The 18,697-nt window shown below is 42.0% G+C and overlaps 1 protein-coding gene across 1 annotated transcript in view; it reads left to right on the forward strand.

Moving 5' to 3' along the window:
• ZDHHC17 (zinc finger DHHC-type palmitoyltransferase 17) overlaps positions 1–18,697 on the forward strand; it is a 47,297-nt gene that overhangs the window by 17,461 nt on the left and 11,139 nt on the right. Inside the window, exons 4-10 of the mRNA XM_069975472.1 lie at positions 1,629–1,706; positions 11,999–12,143; positions 13,820–13,884; positions 15,092–15,254; positions 16,009–16,134; positions 16,654–16,796; positions 17,666–17,766. Coding sequence (XP_069831573.1) covers positions 1,629–1,706; positions 11,999–12,143; positions 13,820–13,884; positions 15,092–15,254; positions 16,009–16,134; positions 16,654–16,796; positions 17,666–17,766 — 821 coding nt within the window. The remainder of the gene's footprint in view (positions 1–1,628; positions 1,707–11,998; positions 12,144–13,819; positions 13,885–15,091; positions 15,255–16,008; positions 16,135–16,653; positions 16,797–17,665; positions 17,767–18,697) is intronic.

Here is an 18,697-nt window from a genome sequence, read left to right on the forward strand (position 1 = left end):
TTTTCATATGTTGCTGCCCATGATGAGACTAACAATTCCTTCCATACTTGTTGTTATCTATTCAGTCTTCTTCCTCTAGTTCTGAGCTGCGGCTTTCTGCTGAAAACACAAAAATCTGTATGTGAGCTTTTCTCTCTCTCCCCTCCTCCCCCTGCCCTCTGAGATAGCAGATGTAAACATGTCCCTGGCAGGCTTTATCTGCAACTTTGTAACTTCTTTGTAATGCCAGGAGGGTTAATAACAGTAAGTTCACCAGCAACTTGACCTCAAATTAACCCTCCAAGAAGCTACAGTGTTGCAGATACTTGTTTACATCAGCCATCTCGGAAGGGAGGGGGAGACAGAGAGCTCACACAGATTTTTTTTGTTTTCAGCAGAAAGCAGCAGCTGAGAAGGAGACTGAATAGATAATAAGTATAGAATGAATTATTAGTCTCCCCATGGGCAGCAACATATCAAAAGTTATGTTTGAGTGCAATACCCCTTTAATGTTAGCAGAGGAATGAAAACTGAGCTGTGATTGGTTACTATGGAAAACAAAAAGTTTTTGTCCCAGAATGATAAATCTGCGTCGTCTTTATTTAAAATCCATTTACTTTCTGTTTTCCAGCCTAATGTCCTGTACACTCTGTCAGAGAAACTATTCTGTGACTGGTTTATCAGACTTTTAATTGTAACAATTCACTAATTTTATTCATGGAACAGAAAATTACTGTTCAAACCTTTTAGTAAAAGCAGCTTAGTATAAAGCAGCAGACAGTGTTACACTGTGTTAGCCATCAAAATCCAAGTGATGGTAAACACGTTTGTGTCGTACCTGTGTGATTTGTAATTAACTTCTGTTTACAATCTCAAGTCTTCAAGTACATACAGTAGGACATACAGCAGCTGATATGTACTGAAAGACCTGAGATTTTTTATTAGAAGTAAATTACAAATCTCTGGCACTTTCTGACATCAGAGATATAGAAAATGTTTGCGGTGTCCTTGTTATTGTGTCTGTGTAGATCTATCCTGGACCGTAGCTTCTGCTTGTTCCCTCCAGTGTATATCACTGTAGGGCACAGTGTGCACCATGTCATGTATACCACATTTAAAGGAAGAAGATGTTGTTGTTTGTAATTTTATAATCCCAAACAATTTGGGTTGCGGATCTTTATCGTAAGCCATATCTTACCACGAAGCAAGATCCACATCCCCAATACTCAGTGGGATTATAAAATTACGGCCACATTTTCATGTACTTCCTCCAATGTGGTATACATAATACAGTGAAAGCAGGTTAAATGTCTAAAGAGGTACAGTAGGCCTTCCAGGACGCCCTCTCCTCACCTCACACCCCAGTGATCAGCTGGTATCACTGGTGGAGGCTGCAGGAGAACACATTTCTCCTAGAGTAACATGGCAAGTTAAATATATTACATTGCATCTAAATGAAGGGGGAGGCATATACACAATGCACACTTATTCCAAAGAGACACTATTTAAGCTAAAGGAGCGGTTCCAATCCATATAACTTTTTAAGACACGTGGAAAAGGGCTGTCTTGATGGTAGGGTTATTTCTCAGTAGTATTAATACATGAAGAAGTGCCAGACCGTCAGTAAACAAATATTTCTTTATTTTCAGATTCTACATATCTAAAGGTGCTATTGTGGACCAACTTGGAGGTGATTTAAACTCCACTCCTCTTCACTGGGCAACTAGGTAAGGTTACAGGTCATATACATTTGTTTTACTGATAAATGTCTAGGCTGGGTTCACACTAGTGATACACTATGCACTGAAATATCGATACTACTATTGATATTCCAGGCACAAAGTATCGAATACCAGGAAATCCTGGTACCAAACCTTTTTTATGTTAAGCTGCATAACACAGAGAACACTGCCAGCGGCTAGCTGAGCGCCAGCCATGTTATCTGTGCCGCCACCAGCCCCCTGGTGTCACCTCCTTAGCCTGCGCACTGTCCACTCCCAGCCCCAAATTCAAATAGCCCGAACATAGCGATCACTTGTGCCGACTATTTTACAGTATACATGTTGCTGTCACACCTGACAGCTGCATTTAAAGGGGTATTGCCCCCCAAAATTATTTTTGCATTATTACATTGCCCACCCTTGCTTTCAATCTTGCCAATATCAATGTATTCTGCACTGTTTTGCTGTTATCCAGATGCATTCACCTCCACCAAACGCATAGAATCATCAGACCTCAGTCCAACCCGACACCACTTCCTGCTCCTGGCCCCCACCCTCCGGGTTGGGATCACCTGTCCTCCGTCTCTTCAATGGGCTGGGTTAGCGATTATAACCCAGCCCACTAAAGTGAAGGAAGACACTGACGGGGTGGCTGCTGTTAGAGGAGACAGTGATCAGTGCAGCTGTCACTGTCTCCTTCTTTAACCCCTTCAGGACCAGGCTAATTTTTGTTTTTGCATTTTCATTTTTTCCTCTTTGTGCTTAAAAGGCCATGGCACTTGCATTTTTACACCTACAGACCCACATGAGCCCTTACTTTTTGTGTCACTAATTGTACTTTGCAATGACAGGCTGAACTTTTGCATTAAATATGCTGCAAAACCAGAAAAAAATTATATGCGCAGTGAAATTGAAAAAAAAACACAATTCTTTTTCTTTGGGGGGGTTTCGTTTTTACGCCGTGTGTCCTATGGAAAAACTGACATGTTGTAATCTTAACGACTTGAGGAACATATATAACAATGAGGAACATATATAACAATATGTAACATGTATAACTTTTATATTATCTGATGGCCTGTAAAAAATTCAAACCATTGTTACCGAATATATGTTCCTTAAAATCACTCATTGATCCATGCTGTATATAGTTATACAGCATAGATCGTTGAGATAGGCACTCGTTTGCTTTCGGCTGCTGCAGCCGAAAACAAACGAGTGTCGAGCTGGGGACGGCGCCATCTTGGAGCGGTCCCCGGCCGGCAGCAGTAACAGAGATCGATCGTTGTCCCGGAGGAGCGATCTCCGCTACTAGACACCAGGGAAGTGCTGCATCCGGTAATCGGATGCAGCTGTCATCTTTGACAGCTGCATCTGATTACCTTATTAGCGGGCACGGTGATCGGACCGTGCCCGCTAATAGCCGCGGCCCCGGGCTACATGAGGCACCCGGGTCCGCGGCGGTTCAGAGCGGGGGTCGCTGCGCGAGGAAGCACAGTTACGTCCTCATGCGGGAAAGGGTTAACAGCAGCCATCCCCGTCACCCGCTGTGGGAGATTTGTTGAGTAAGACCACCTAGGTTTTGGAGCATTTTATTTTTTTGGCTCTTGGGGGGAAATACCCCTTTAACCCCTCCAGAGCCGCTCCATATACAGCAGGAGTCTGCTGCATATAGAGCGGCCCCCACTGCTAATGACTGCAGCCCGCAATCCTGCAGGCGGCAGTCTTGCAACTATTCCCCTCTTACTCCGGGACCCGCCGTTGCAGCAGCAGCAGTCCCTAGCACTCGCCAGTTCCTCCGCCCATTCTCACCTCCCAGGAGCCGCTGCTGCATCCTGCCAGTCCTGCCTCATATCCACTCCCCGTCTGGGAGCTGCCACTGCGCCCTGCCAGTCCTGCCCTCTATCCTCCCCCCCCTCGTCCCCATCCCGGGAGCTGCCAATGCACCCTGCGGTCCCTAGTTACCTTCTTGTGCCTTACAGCTCCCAGCATACCTTCTTTTGCACTTGTGCAAGAAGTGATCAAAAAGTCACATAAATAAAAATGTGGTACATGGGGGTGTCATATCCACGACCTGGGGCAATATATTTGAATTTCAAGTGATTTTTTTTCATACTTTATTAAGTATAGAAATGGTATTGAGCATCAAAATAAAAAATATGGTATCGGTATCGAACCCAATTCTGATTTTGTGACATCCCTAGTACACGGTGAACAGTATAATAGGGCCCTTATACAGACATTCAGTTATATAGTCTAATAGATAAGGAACTAGTTAGCAGAACCCTCACAGATAAGCCTATGTGTAGCAGATATACCAAGCGGAATTGGCCAAGTACCCCCATGTGATGAGATGCTCCAGCCGAATACCCCCAAGGATGCGATTGGTTATAAACAGTGACTAAATAAAACCAAGATCACACTGCATTTAGAAGGTTCTGTATAAAGTCGCTATCAGCAGGTCATTCCCAAATCAGACCTCCCCTCCCCCCAATATACATGAGCAATGTGACTGATCTGTATGTAATAAGGTCCAATAATAATGCCCTGTAGGCCATAATAATACTCCTTGTAGCCTACAAAAATGCCCCCATTTAAATGGATTACAGAGGGGCTCCGTTTTCTCTTTACTTCTGGTCCCTTGTGCAACTAGTCAAGTCACACTGGGGTTTCTGGAGGGACCAGAAGTCACTTTTTAAATGGAAATCTATGAGCATCTCAGACTTACATAGGGAAAGTGATTTCTGGTTCTCTCAGCCAGCGCGGTGCAAGTCGGCACTGCAGCAGAACACAGGAACGTCGGTCTAAAAATCAAGTATACCAATAACGCATAATACTGTCACATCTAACCAAATAATAACACTGCTTAATGATGTTTGGGTGCCTGTCACAGGTTCAGTCAAAAATACCTGACAAAAATAACGTAGCATACAGTGTAAATATAATCTGTTCACATGACCCCATGCAGTAACCAGATGTATGTCCAGGGTGTGCATGGTTCTGTATGGGTGCCGTTTTGCATTTTTCTCATTCTTTTGCTTCAATGATCAGGAGCTCAGGTACGATGTGAACCAATTCTAATGCATATAAACATTACACATCTACGCACACATACATATACATACACACACACACACACACACACACACTACCCATACATATACCCATGTAAAGTGTATGCATACATATTAAAGACATATACATATATATTGCACATACATGTGTTAGACACATACATATTACAATTATACAGTCAGACTTTTTGCTGTACAGCTGGATTTCTTTCAGTACAAAGAAGGGGGAAGGGGAGCTAGCCTCCAGTATGTGCCTTGCTCTCAGCTCACCCCTCCCCCTCCTCTCTGTCCTGACCTCCCTTCTTCCTATCTACAGAAAGCAGTCCTGAGTACCTGACACAACACTGGAGCACAGAGCAGGAGCTGGGATGGGAGGTTTTGGTGAGGAAGCAGGACGCTGTGTAGCTAGAGGTGAGCAGCCTGCCTCCTCCTCCTCTTCACACTGTGTATATACAAGGAGTTGGACAGTCTGCCGATTAGTTTTATTTGCAGACTGCTGAGCTCCCATCTGGCTGCACATGCTCCTGCTCTCCTGAGGCCGCACTCTGAAGCATCCCAGGACCTGTTGCACGCTGCCCCCTGCTGGATGAGCACCAGGTCCTGGGATGGTTCCTAAACAGGGAGACATGAAGGCTTGAGCGCCAGTTATGGTACCCTCAGAGCTTTAGTCTGTAAGTGAACTGAATCAGGGGGTTCAGGCCGCCACTCATGGCTGATACAACCCTGCGCGCACACCCTCATCCTGTGCCGCGTACCCTGTAGTACCTGAACCACAGGTTGAGAAACACTGCTCTAAGGTGTACGGCCACCTTTACTCTGTGGTCTCTGCAGTCTGGGTTTTTCTTTTGTACATTCTCAGGTATAATATGCAGTTTTATTACCATGGACTCACTGTGTGCATTATGAAATGGTCTTCACGCTGCGTTTTTGCAGTCTGTTATTTCCATCTGTTCCATCTGTTCTATCAAAATTGATGCACACAAATGCATCAGCATTTTCATAGTTTTTTTATGCATTCATTTTTCCAATGACTTCCATTATTAAAAGAAAAAAAACAAACCATCAAACACATCAAAATGCATCAGTTAAGCATACACAAACATGGTCAACCTATAATGAAACCTGGAAACCGCACCTGTAATAAAGATAAGAGACACATCTTTATCCTCAGTGTCCCGTGCACTATAGGGACACATTAGCACACGTACTGGTAACGCCTCCTCTTGGTTCCAAAACTGACCGGCAGCACTCCGCTGATGTGCGCTCCTGGTATACACTGTGGCTGTAATTCCATGCAAACTAATGTAATGCCGCAGTGGAATTAAACAACTGCCGTTTTTGCAACCCTGTGTGAACGCGGCTTCAGAGTAGGAAGCAGAGTAATGATGGATTTAAGTGTAACTTTCATTTTACACAACTTTACAGAAAACGTTTAGTATAAGGCATGGGTCTCCAAACTGCGGCCCTCCAGCTGTTGCAAAACTACATTTCCCATCATGCCTGGACAGGCAAATCCAATGCTTTAGTTGTCCGTGCATGATGGGAATTGTGGTTTTGCAACAGCTGGAGGGCAGCAATTTGGACACCCATGGTATAAGTGATAAGAAACTAATTTGTTTTGTTAGGGGAAAAAAAGCCTCTTTCTTTACACAAAAAGCCCCCCCCCCCCCAGACACACTTCTTATCTGTTGCGGAAAAGCAAAGTGAAGGCAGGTTTGCTGTGTCCATTATGACCTGTGGGGGGCTGAGAGGGATGAGTGAGGAGGGGAGCGGAGAGAGAAGCAGCGGCTGCAGGAGTCAGCGCTGAGCAGTCTGACCTGTGAATTCAGCATTTTCTGTGCCCAGACAATCTTCAAACTGAAGGGCTGCTTGTCTCCTCATCTTGCTCAATCATCCCCCTCTGCCCCTACCCCTCCATAGGTTATAAATGACAGTTACACTTTAAGTCTGCGTTCACACTACGTATATTTCAGTCAGTATTGCAACCAAAACCAGGAGTGGATTAAAAACACAGAAAGGATCTGTTCACACAATGTTGAAATTGAGTGGATGGCCGCCATTTAATGGCAAATATTTGCTGTTATTTTAGAACAACGGCTGTTATATTGAAATAATGGCTGTTATTTACTGTTATATGATGGCCATCCACTCAATTTCAACATTGTGTGAACAGATCATTCATGATGTACCCGTCAGGTTAGGACAACACTCAGCATATACCATAAAGCATAATGTCAATTGCAAGGAGAAATTGCATCCAACCTGGGGAGGGGAGTGAGTTCCTGTTAAATTATTACCCTAAATAAATCGCCTAATAGACCCCGTCCTGCACTACCAGGCAGAAAAAACAATGTTTATTACTATTATTTACTAATTGCTAATTTACTATTATGGGACTAAAAGTGGAGAACAAATTCTGTAATGTTATAATGTAGAAGTCCAGTGCAGGTACATATAGTATTAATCTCTGTGTGCTCTGGCCACACCCACTACATGTCACAATAGAACTTGGTTGTGGCAATAAAACAAAGCTGCACCCTGACAGCAGTGTTAGTCCAGGCTAACATTTCTTGGAGTTGGAGTGTTGGAGTGTCTCAGGATAAGGAGAAACAGTTTTCGCCAGAATATTCAGGTCACTGTGGCCCAGCCACCAAACCCTGCCCCCACCAACAGACCCTGCCCCCACCAACACACCCTGCCCCATCCCACCAGCAAGACCAGATCGCAAACTCAAGAGGGCATACAAGAGAAAAGGAGAGCCCATTGAGGTTGGAGGACATCAATTTCCTGACGATGTGGAGATGGTGGATGTGTCAAAGAAGAGGAGAAAGTTTTCCACAATTCACATGTAGGCGGTGGAGGATATGGAGGTGGACTGAAGGATGCAGATGGAGGATCTGCTGACAAGCAACATCTGTTGGGACTCATCTAGAGGTAAGAGCCTGACAGTGACAACCCTCTAATCTCTGACTGTTTTACAAGACAAAATGTTCATTTTCTCACTCATTCATTTATTTCTCTGATTTCTTTGCAGTTTCCCAATAACCTCCGTAACATCTGAGGCTCCTGAAGACTATAACAGAAAGGAGACCATCTATAAACAAAGGTGTTAAACTGAGGCCCTCCAGCTGTTGCAAAACTACAATTCCCATCATGCCTGGACAGCCAAAGCCGGAGGCTTGCGAGCCCTCCCATTCAAACAGAAGGCAGGGTTCGGTGTTGATTCCGTAGTGTGAACGAGCCCTAACAGCTGAGACTCTCATGAAGACCATCCAGAGAGAAGACCCTAGTTTAGCAGCTGACCACTTATCCTCAAAACTTTTGTAATTTACTCATTTATTAATAAATGTATATTTTTATACCAAGTTTTCAATTTTTTTATATTTTATGTTGCTCCTACATAACGCAGGTTGTTTTTTTTTTATTTTTAACAGGAAAAAAAAAAACTATATAAGGCTAGGGCTTATTTTGGGGGTAGGCGTTATTGTCCACACAGTGTGCTCCTACACTGTAGCCCCACTCTACACTGTAGTTAGCTGCCATCCTGTATGTACCTCTGCTGTTAGGCTTCTATAATAAAAGTTTCTCTGTAGTTTGGCCCTAATACTATTATATATTATTTATTTATTTTACGGTTTCATAGCATGTTTTATGAAAAAACTAATTACAAAGTACAATGAGTGTCGCAAAATATAACAGCTCATATGGGTCTGTAGGTGAAAAAATACAAGTGCTATGGACCTCTAAACACAAGGAGGGAAAAACAAGTGCAAAATTAAAATTGGCTGACATGAAAGGGTTAAAGCCAAACATTCCCATGCTGCGATGTTCCAACTGAATACTCCCCAGGGATAGGATCAGTTATAAACATTGAATAAGGCCAAGACCGGGTGACTGGTGACAAATACAGCTGTGTACACGGTAGTGATGCATGGTGCACCAAAATATCGATATTTAGGGGGAAAAAATGGTTCGGTACCAGGATTTCCTGGTATTTGATACTTTATGCTAAGCTGAAAAGTAGTGCAGCTTAACATAAAGCATAGCACGGAGAACACGGCCAGCAGCTAGCTGAGCGCCAGCCATGTTCTCTGTGCCGCCCCCTGGTGTCACCTCCTTAGCCCGCGCACAGGAGGTATGCTGGGAGTTGCAGTGTACAAGGGGGTATGTTGGGAGGTACAGGGGAATTAAAAAGTGTAAAACAAAAAGTGTTTAGAAATTTAATACAAGTTGGAATAATTCACGCTTTTCCCTTTTGTTCAAAAACCAAAAAAGTGAAAAAAAATTGCATGTGTAATTGTCCGTACTATAAAATGTAACACAAAAGTGATTAAAAAGTCACATAAATAAAAATGTGGTACATGGGGGCGTCATATCCGCGGCCTGGGCGGGGTTCATTATATTTGTATCTTAACCCCTTAACGACGCATGACTGGTATATACCCGTCATGCCACCGTTACAGGTGTTATCCAGCGTGGGGGCACTTTTTTGGGGGGGACCGTGGAGGAGGTGGCTGAAATAAGACGTCAACTTACCTCCCCGGTTCCAGCGGCGGGTCCCGCATCACGGTGCCCGGTTCCCGGCCGCTTCCTGGTGTCTGACGCCGCCCGAGACGCTACGTCTCAGGGCCGCTCAGCCACTCGGTGAAGGAGGCGGGATCCGTTTGAAGCCGTATTTCAGCCACCTCCTCCCCGGTGCCCCCAGGCTGGAGCACCCCTTTAAGGAGATGCAGAGAGGGCTCCCGGTGCCGTCGCTCTTTGCAGCGCGCGGCACCCGGCTGTTTTGTACAGCCAGGGACCGTACGCATCAGCCGCTGTGGCCGGCTAATTAGCTAGTTAAATTTAGCTGTCAAAGCTGACTGCTGTATCTAACTAACGTTACAGCCCTTTGCCTGCTGTCTAGTGGGGGAGATCGCCCCCCTCTGCGATGTGATCGCGGAGGAGCGATCCCTTCTTACTACCCGGGCCGGGCCTCCGCGTCTGTATGATGCTGATCCCGGCTCGGCAATAGATATGCTTCTGGTTGCAGCAGCCCTAAGCAATCTAACACTGATCTCATGGATCAGTGTATTGTAAGTACACTGCAGTGATCTCTATGAGATCACTGCAGTAATAATAAGTCCCCCAGGGGGACTGAAAGTTAAAGTTGAAAAAATAAAGTTTTTTAATCAATAAAAAATTTCCTCCCCTAATAAGTCTGAATCACCCCCTTTTTCATATTTTATAAATAAAAATAAATAAACAAACATACATATTTGTTATTGCCGCGTGCCTAATCGCCTGAACTGTTATAATATCACATTCCTGTGCAAAATTGATGATTTTTGATTACATCAAATCCAGAAAAATTGCAATAAAAAGCGATCAAAAAGTCGCATATGCGCAATCAAGGTACCGATAGAAAGTAAACATCATGGTGCAAAAAAATGACACATCAGACAGCCCCATAGACCAAAGGATAAAAGCGCTTTAAGCCTGGGAACATATATTTGTTAACAATGGTTTGAATTTTTTACAAGCCATCAAATAAAATAAAAGTTATACATGTTACATATCGTTGTAATCGTAACGACTTGAGGAACATATATAATGAGACAGTTTTACCCCCGGGCGAACGGCGTAAAAACAAAAAACCCTAAAAAAAAAAAAAATGTATTTGATTTCACCACACATTTATTTTCTGGTTTTGCAGTGTACTTTATGAAAAAATCCAGCCTGTCATTGCAAAGTAAAATTAGTGGTGCAAAAAATAAGGGCTCATGTGGGTTTCTACGTGAAAAAATGCAAGTGCTATGGCCTTTTAAGCACAAGGAGGAAAAAACAAGAACGCAAAAATCGAAATTGGTCCGGTCTTTAAGGGGTTAAGCGCTTTTTTTTTTAATACTTTATTTAGTATTGAAATGGTATTGAGCATTAAAATAAAAAAATGGTATCGGTATCGAACTCAAAATTCTGGTATTGTGACATCCCTAGTACACACCTGAATTGTTATTTCCTTTGAGCATCCTTAGAACAGAGCGTAAAAAAAGCACAGTCTGATCCCTTGCACACCAGACAAGAACAGTGCCTGACTGAGCCAATAACTTTAATGGGCTGTGGTGGGTTTCCAACATGGTATCCAGCATTTTACTAGAAAAAAATAGTGCAGTATGCTGCACTATTTTTTTTCTGTTGCAGATTCCTTAAAAAATATCAGAGACACCCAAAGCAAGTGTGAACCCAGCCTCAGATGTGGAATTCTGTTTCCTGCAGCTTAAAGTGTTTCTTTCATGTAAAGGGAACCAATTGGCATAAAACTAGCTATAAACCATGCTAATGCAGCTTCTAACACACTTTGCAAATATATATGTATTGGCCGAGTCCCTGCCTGCAAAGCCCCTTAAAAGTACTTTGATTACAATCTGCGCTGTATGCAAATTCTGTTCAACTAGACATCAGGTGGTTCCTGGGACCAAAGTAGTCATGGTTCTGGGGCTGTACAAGGCTGTAATCCAACCTCTCTGGGTGTGATTCACAGCCCTGTATTTTTCTTGCATCACACAGAGGCGGCCTGGCTGCGTGTACCCACTATGATGCCTGTATTCCAGTAGACATGCACAGTACAGTGGCATCCTATCCCAGCTGGAACCCTGGGTTGACTTCTCTTTAAAGGAGAAGTCCGGCGAAAATTGTTATTTAAAGTATTTTATTGCCCCCCAAAACGTATACAAATCACCAATATACACTTATTACAGGAAATGCTTATGAAGTGCTTTTTTCCCCTGCACCTACTACTGAACTTCACTTCCTGGATAAAATGGGGATGTCACGACTCCAAGAGCTGTGCGGGTTGTGGCTGCTGGAGAGGATGATGGCAGAGGGATGCTCAGTGTCCCTCTGCCATCATCCTCTCCAGCAGCCACTGCACAGCTCTGGGAGTCGCGTCGTGACATCACCACGTTATCCAGGAAGTGAAGCCTTGATGCAGTAGTAAGTGCAGGGAAAAAGCCCTTTATAAGCATTTCCTGTAAAGTGTATATTGGTGATTTGTGCATATTTTGGGGGGGGGGGGGGGGGGGGTGTAATACAATATTTTAATAAACATTCTTGCTGGACTTCTCCTTTTAAACCTATGGGCTTTTCTTAGATTACAGTGGATTTTCTCATCCTGACGTCTTTTTTTTTAAAGATCTGTAAGATATATCCTTTTTTTTTTAATCCTATTTATATCCTTTTTTCTTTTAGACAAGGCCATCTCTCCATGGTTGTCCAGTTAATGAAATATGGCGCTGACCCCTCACTAATAGATGGAGAAGGCTGCAGCTGTATTCACCTAGCTGCCCAGTTTGGGCATACCTCAATTGTGGCATATCTTATAGCAAAGGGACAGGTAGGTACAGTTCATTTACACAGATCTTATCTTTATTTTTGTTGATATCATTTGCCAAGTTCATTTTAACAGATCTATACAGTAAATTGTTTTTGGGCAGCAAAGAAGACATTCCTTATGTTCTGTACGAAGACATTAAAATTTATTTAATGTTCTATTTGTGACTGCACTTATATTTTGTTTTATAGGCTTATTAACAAAACTATACTTAGAATTCTGGTTTGAAAATGAACAAAACATATATATTTTTTTTTACTACAAATTGTACAGGCTAGAAATTGCAATAAATTTTAAGCTAGAATTTCATTTGTTTTATGGTGAAGCTACAGTATATTGAAGAGATTTCACGCTGAAAGTTTCGCAGCGAAATCCGCTGTGATAATTTCTATTAAAGTCTATAGCACTCCATTCTCATAACGGATTTAAATTCTGCTGATTATAGTGCTATACATTTTTAAAGATTAACTACTCCCGACACCATGCTTACGCATCCGCATTCCACCAGTGCGCTCCCACATGCTTCTTCCGGTCCCTGCACAGGAACCCCGCTCAGCCAATCACTGCTCTGCCCTACCGCAGCCAGTGATTGGTTGAGAGGGCCAACACTGAGCAGAGACTCAAAGAAGCATGCTGGAGCATGCTAATGGAATGTGAACAGGTAAGCATGGTGTCAGGAGCTACGTGGTACATGTTTGGCCTGTGGCACGATTCATTATTGCAGTAAGAATGGAGTGCCATAGATTTTAATAGAAACCAGAATCGCAGCATATTTCACTGAGAAACTTGCAGTGTGAAATCCACTGCCATACAGTGTGCAAATCCATCTTTAGGGACTTAGTTTGGATAATACTTTCAAAAACATGACTTTTTTATACAACAGAAAGTGTTGTTGTTGTTGTTGTTTTGTTTTTGTTTTTTTTTTATCTTTGTTCAAAATGTCTGTTACATTGCTACACCACCAGAGGGCGCACACATCATCCTACAGCCCAGGATGCAGTCTTCAGTATGAGTATCATCATGTTTCTATGCAATAATAGAAAGACTCTTTAATTCGATATAAATTGGCCCATTTCAACTTGGTCTTAGCATTAAAGAAAAAATATAAAGTTTGAAGAAAAGTAATATACATATGTAGATGCCATATGCTCCACAGTGCTCAATGGAAATCTACTCAAAGATAAAAAAATTTTAATTTCATTTAATAAGTTGTATGCCTAAGTTTTATTTTATAGATATAAAAAAACAAGCAGTAGGGGAGCTGTAAATCAATAAACAAATGAAGCCCACCTGTCCTGGTTCAGCACAGCTGCCACAAGGCCAATCCCATTCTTATGCTGGTTTCCCGTTGCTCCCAGTTCCTGTGACATCACAGCCCCACAGGAGTTTTCCCCACTCAGGCAATTAATCACTAAGGCAGGACACCACTGCAGCCATTGATCTGCTGAGTGGGCAGTTGCTGTGTTGCTGTGACATCACATGAACTGGGAGGTAGAAAAGATCGGCTGCCCTGGATTGGAATGGCTGAGTATCTCGTTTGTTGCGTGTACAGCACCCCTTGCGGACTTGCACTTTGTTATGGCTACTTCTTCAAGGCTGATATTGTCCTGAAGATAGGTTATCAATAATACAAATTGCCTGTAAACATCTTGAATTAAAGCAAACATTTTCTTTTCCAGGATGTAGATATGATGGATCAGAATGGCATGACTCCATTAATGTGGGCAGCTTATAGGACACATAGGTGAATACTTTTAAGCATGTAAAACTAATATTAAGGCCATATTTTAAATGTTTCCTTTTGTGTTTTTTTAAGTCCTTTGAATTTGTGTTTTACTATTGCACCGTACTTGTTTTGGTGTGTGTGTGTGTAAGAAAAAAAAACCAAAAAAAAAAAACTGTTTTTTTTTTCTTCCATTTACTGAGACACCAGACTGGGTGTCCTGGCAGTGTCAGACCGCCCTGACTGCTTCCCTGATAGTCAGGCATAGTACTCATTCAGTGCTGTGCCCAATGGCTGAGAGATCTGTACAGAAAATAATAGCTGCACAGTCCTCTCCCTTCTCCTGTCTGGCAACAATCAGTGAGATCACTTCCAGGCAGGAGAGGGATCTGGAGGTGATGTGTATCCCATCCAGATTCCTGCATGTATTTCAATATTAAAGTGATATTGCCACCCCCTTTCCATATAAGTAGTTCTCAGCACCATTCTTAAGCTTATATTGGGGATATTTCAGATCTTGCCATATAAAGGATTTCTTGGTGGTCTCTCCCCTTACAAAATGCATGTTATTGTTGGTGGACAGTGCTGTAGGGGAGGGTCTTAACAGCAGTGGTTCCCCATATGTTCACCCACATCAATGGAATAGGCCCCGCCCCCTCCATGACATCATTGGCCCCTATCCTTTCGCAGCCATTAGAGGGCTTCACACTACAGGATCCGCAGCGCATTTCGTTGCAAACTCTGTGTGAAATCCGCCGCTGATCTGGTACGTGTGAAGCTACCCTTAAGGGGAGATATGATTCATTTATTTAAATATATAAATGGCCTCTACAAGAAATATGGGGAAAAGATGTTCCAGGTAAAACCCCCTCAAGAGGCAAGAGGGGCACTGCCTCCGACTCGAGAAAAAAAGGTTCAATCTCCGGAGGCGACAAGTCGTCTTTACAATGAGAACAGTGAAAATGTGGAACAGTCTACCCCAGAATCTGGTCACAGCAAAAACAGTGGAGGGCTTTACAACAGGCTTAGACAAGTTCTTAAATGCATATGTGTAGAATATAGAATTTATCCATTCATCCATCCCCTCCTCGGTTGAATTTGATGGACATGTGCGTGTGTGTGTGTGTGTGTGTCCAACCGTATCAGCTATGTAAGATGAAACTGAATTCTATTTTAGCATTGATAAGTGTATTTAGTACATTATATAAATTTAGTTTTGCCTTTGCAGTGTGGACCCCACAAGACTTCTTCTTACATTTAATGTGTCTGTTAATCTTGGAGACAAGTACCACAAGAACACTGCGTTACACTGGGCTGTTTTAGCTGGAAATACTACAGTCATCAGTTTGCTTCTTGATGCTGGTGCCAATGTTGACGCACAGAATATTAAGGTAAAATATTTAAAAAGAAAAATGTTACATCTCTAGGGATTGTGAAATAGCTGTCCTCCAAAAAGAAAATTACCTGTGCTGTAGTGCCACCTGTTGAAGGTAGACTCCCTAGAAGTTGTCCATTTTTTTCCATTTATATAGTGCAGGATGCTTTAATTAAAGAAGTCACTCACCTGCACCACAGCTTCTGTTCTGATGGCCCCTCGTCCCTGCTGCTTCTTGTCCTACAAGACTCTGGCAGGCACAACACACCAGGTTTAGGGTCCTTGCCCCTCATCAGAATAGAACAGGATGTTGGTTGGCTGGCTGAGAGGTCTTTGACATGGGTCTGTCGGGCTGTAATTAATTTTAATGGGGAGGCTTCCAAGGGAGTTTTGTAGGTCAAGCATTTCTCTTTGGGACAAAAGATTCCTTTTACTTCAGAAGGAAAATAGATGGTTTTCCAGTGGCCCCTGTTTTTTTTTTTTTTTTATTGTTGTTTTTATTTCTAAAGAAATTAGTTTTTGGACATTATTTTGTTATGAGGAATTGCTGCCCGAGAATGAGTGATTGTTCTTTGCACAGAGGATTCTTAGTGATATGATATAGGACTGGGTGACTAGTGGTGATAGAGTTTGGACCCATTATGGGTACTCCAAAGTAACATTCATTCATTTTAAATTAGTCATGTTACCTAGTCATGTCTAAGGTTTGCATGCTTTTTGGGTAGGTAAAATGTGTGTACTGTAAGTGTATATACGTTGTATTTTAACAGGGAGAATCGCCGCTTGATCTAGCAAAACAGAGAAAAAATGTCTGGATGATTAACCATTTGCAAGAAGCAAGACAAGCCAAAGGCTATGATAATCCCTCATTCCTGAAAAAGCTAAAGGCGGACAAAGTAAGGAAAGACTTTGTGTTGATTAGGCTAGGTTCACACTGTGTTTTCAGTATCCGTTTAACGCATCCGTTTTTTGCAAAAAACGCATGAAAAACTGATTGCAAAAAACGTATTCATTTGTGTGCATCCGTTTTTCCATTGACTTCCATTATAAAAAAAACGGATCCGTTTTTTTTGGCGGACCAAAACGGACCAAAAAACGTTGCTGACCCTATTTTTCTGGACGTTAAAAAAAACGGATCCGTTAAACGGATGCTGAAAACGCAGTGTGAACCTAGCCTTAGAGGGAAAATTGTTTGCCTTTTCATTAAGAGGTATTCTTAAAATTGGCCCTTTCTTTCTTTTGGATGGAGTTGTGCATGTGTGCTGCTGCGTTCCACCCCAGTACAATCCCAGCAGCTTCTGTAGGCAATGAGTAGAATCGTAGTGCACATATTGACTAATAACCCCTTAAATCGTAGGGCAACCCCTTTTAATACAGTATAAACATTGGTTTAATCCCCCGCTTTACTTTTTCAGGAATTTCGTCAAAAAGTAATGCTCGGAACCCCATTCCTGGTGATTTGGTTGGTTGGGTTTATTGCTGATCTTGACATTGATTCCTGGTTGATTAAAGGTCTCATGTACGGTGGAGTTTGGGCCATGGTGCAATTTCTGTCAAAGTAAGTGAAATTACAATGTTTGCAAATGGGAAAAATTATTCTGGGATGCATACTAGTAACTGTAATAAAATATAAAGATTGTTTTTTTTAACATTGAAGGGGTGGGGTAGGTCTAAAACTTCTGTCTTGTTAAAGGGATTTTCCTACATAGGGGACACCTCTCCTATACACCGTAAATGCTGAACGCTCAGGAAGTTCATAACACTCACTTGCGTAGTAGACTGTTATTCAGTATACAGGGATGCAGTACCAAGAAAGTACCTAATGGTAACTTAAAATGTAGTGAATACTTTTAAAATTGGAACCTTTGGGTAACACATGACAATATGTTGGCTGCAGCATTTTTCCCTGTGTAGTCCCAACTATCCTAAGGGCCCTATTCCACTGGACGATTATCGTTCAGATTATCGTTAAATCGTTCGAATCTAAACGATAATCGTTCGGTTGAAATGCAGTTAACGATTAACGACCGAACGAGAAATCGTTGATCGCTTTATAAGACCTGGACCTATTTTTATCGTTGCTCGTTCGCAAATCGTTCGCGTTGAATAAGACATCGTTCGGTCGTTCGCAATAGATACGAATGCAATAGCGAATAAATAGCGAAGAAAAAACGATCGCAATTACGATCATAAGTAACGATTATCGTTCAATGGAAATGAGTGAACGTTTTCAGGTCTTTCGCAATAGTGGTCGTTTGCGATCGTTAATCGTTAATGATATGCAAACGATAATCGTCCAGTGGAATAGGGCCCTTAGTTTAGCTAAGTGGCTAGGCGAACATAGTTGCATAGTCCTTGTTTATAATAGCATTGCCTATTAAACAAACCAAATTTTATTTATTGATTTTGTTTTTATTGATTTTTCAGGTCTTTCTTTGATCACTCAATGCATAGTGCTCTTCCACTAGGAATATATCTGGCAACCAAGTTTTGGATGTATGTTACCTGGTTCTTCTGGTTTTGGAATGATATCCTTTTATGTAGCAGTGACTTTTCTTTTTTTTTTTTTTTTTTTTTTATAAATAAGACCATGTTTTGTTTAGAATTTCCACAAATTGTTTATTCACCTTCATTCTGTACAAGTTGTAGTGTTCGATGCTTTTGATTCTGCTATTTATGCAGTGTAGTTTGGTGCACTAGGATGGGGAATGAGGTGGGTGGTAGCTCAGCTAAAATTCATCCAGATTCCTATCTATAACAGTCAGTTAATAATTGCTACTTTTTATGTAGTACAGATGTGTTTTTTTTTAGACTAAGTAATGCAGGATCCTGCATTGCCATTGTCTCCTGTGATGTCTGTGAAAATGACATTAGTTCCTGCAGCCAGCCTCTCATTCCCCCGTTTCCTTCACTGTATGTCTCTCTGATTTCATGTCTTTCATCCTGCTGACGCATAGCATTCAGTTGTAAGGTATTGTGTCTCTCTATTTCTTACATCCGGCTAGAAGGCCATTAAGGCTTCACATAGTTAAATGCTGATGTCTGTCTAGACATGTGTTGTGTGTGTTCTAGTGCCCTGTGAATCATAGGTAACTCTTGCCCCTCCTGCCTGTCCCTCCTCTGCATTCATTTCCTTTGGCTGGATATGGTTATTTTTAATTCTGCTTCAGTTCTTATAAACTGATTGTAGAACACAAACATTTATTGCTAGTGCTATTAAGTGATCAGCAGCTTCATCTCTGAAGTAATGAGACATAATGTAACAGTTTATAAGTCAATATTTTTTTAATAGTATTTTCTAAAAAGAATAATAAACTAGTAACGTTGCAAGCAGTGCATTGGTTAGAATACAATAATACTGTATATAATAATATACATACATTAAGAACATTCCAAGACAAATGCACAAGTATAAAAGGTACAAGATTGGAAAGTCTATATCTAAGCCTAGCCCCGAAC

This window comes from Dendropsophus ebraccatus, chromosome 1 (assembly GCF_027789765.1).
Source record: "Dendropsophus ebraccatus isolate aDenEbr1 chromosome 1, aDenEbr1.pat, whole genome shotgun sequence".
In the NCBI taxonomy this organism is placed as follows: Eukaryota; Metazoa; Chordata; class Amphibia; order Anura; family Hylidae; genus Dendropsophus; species Dendropsophus ebraccatus.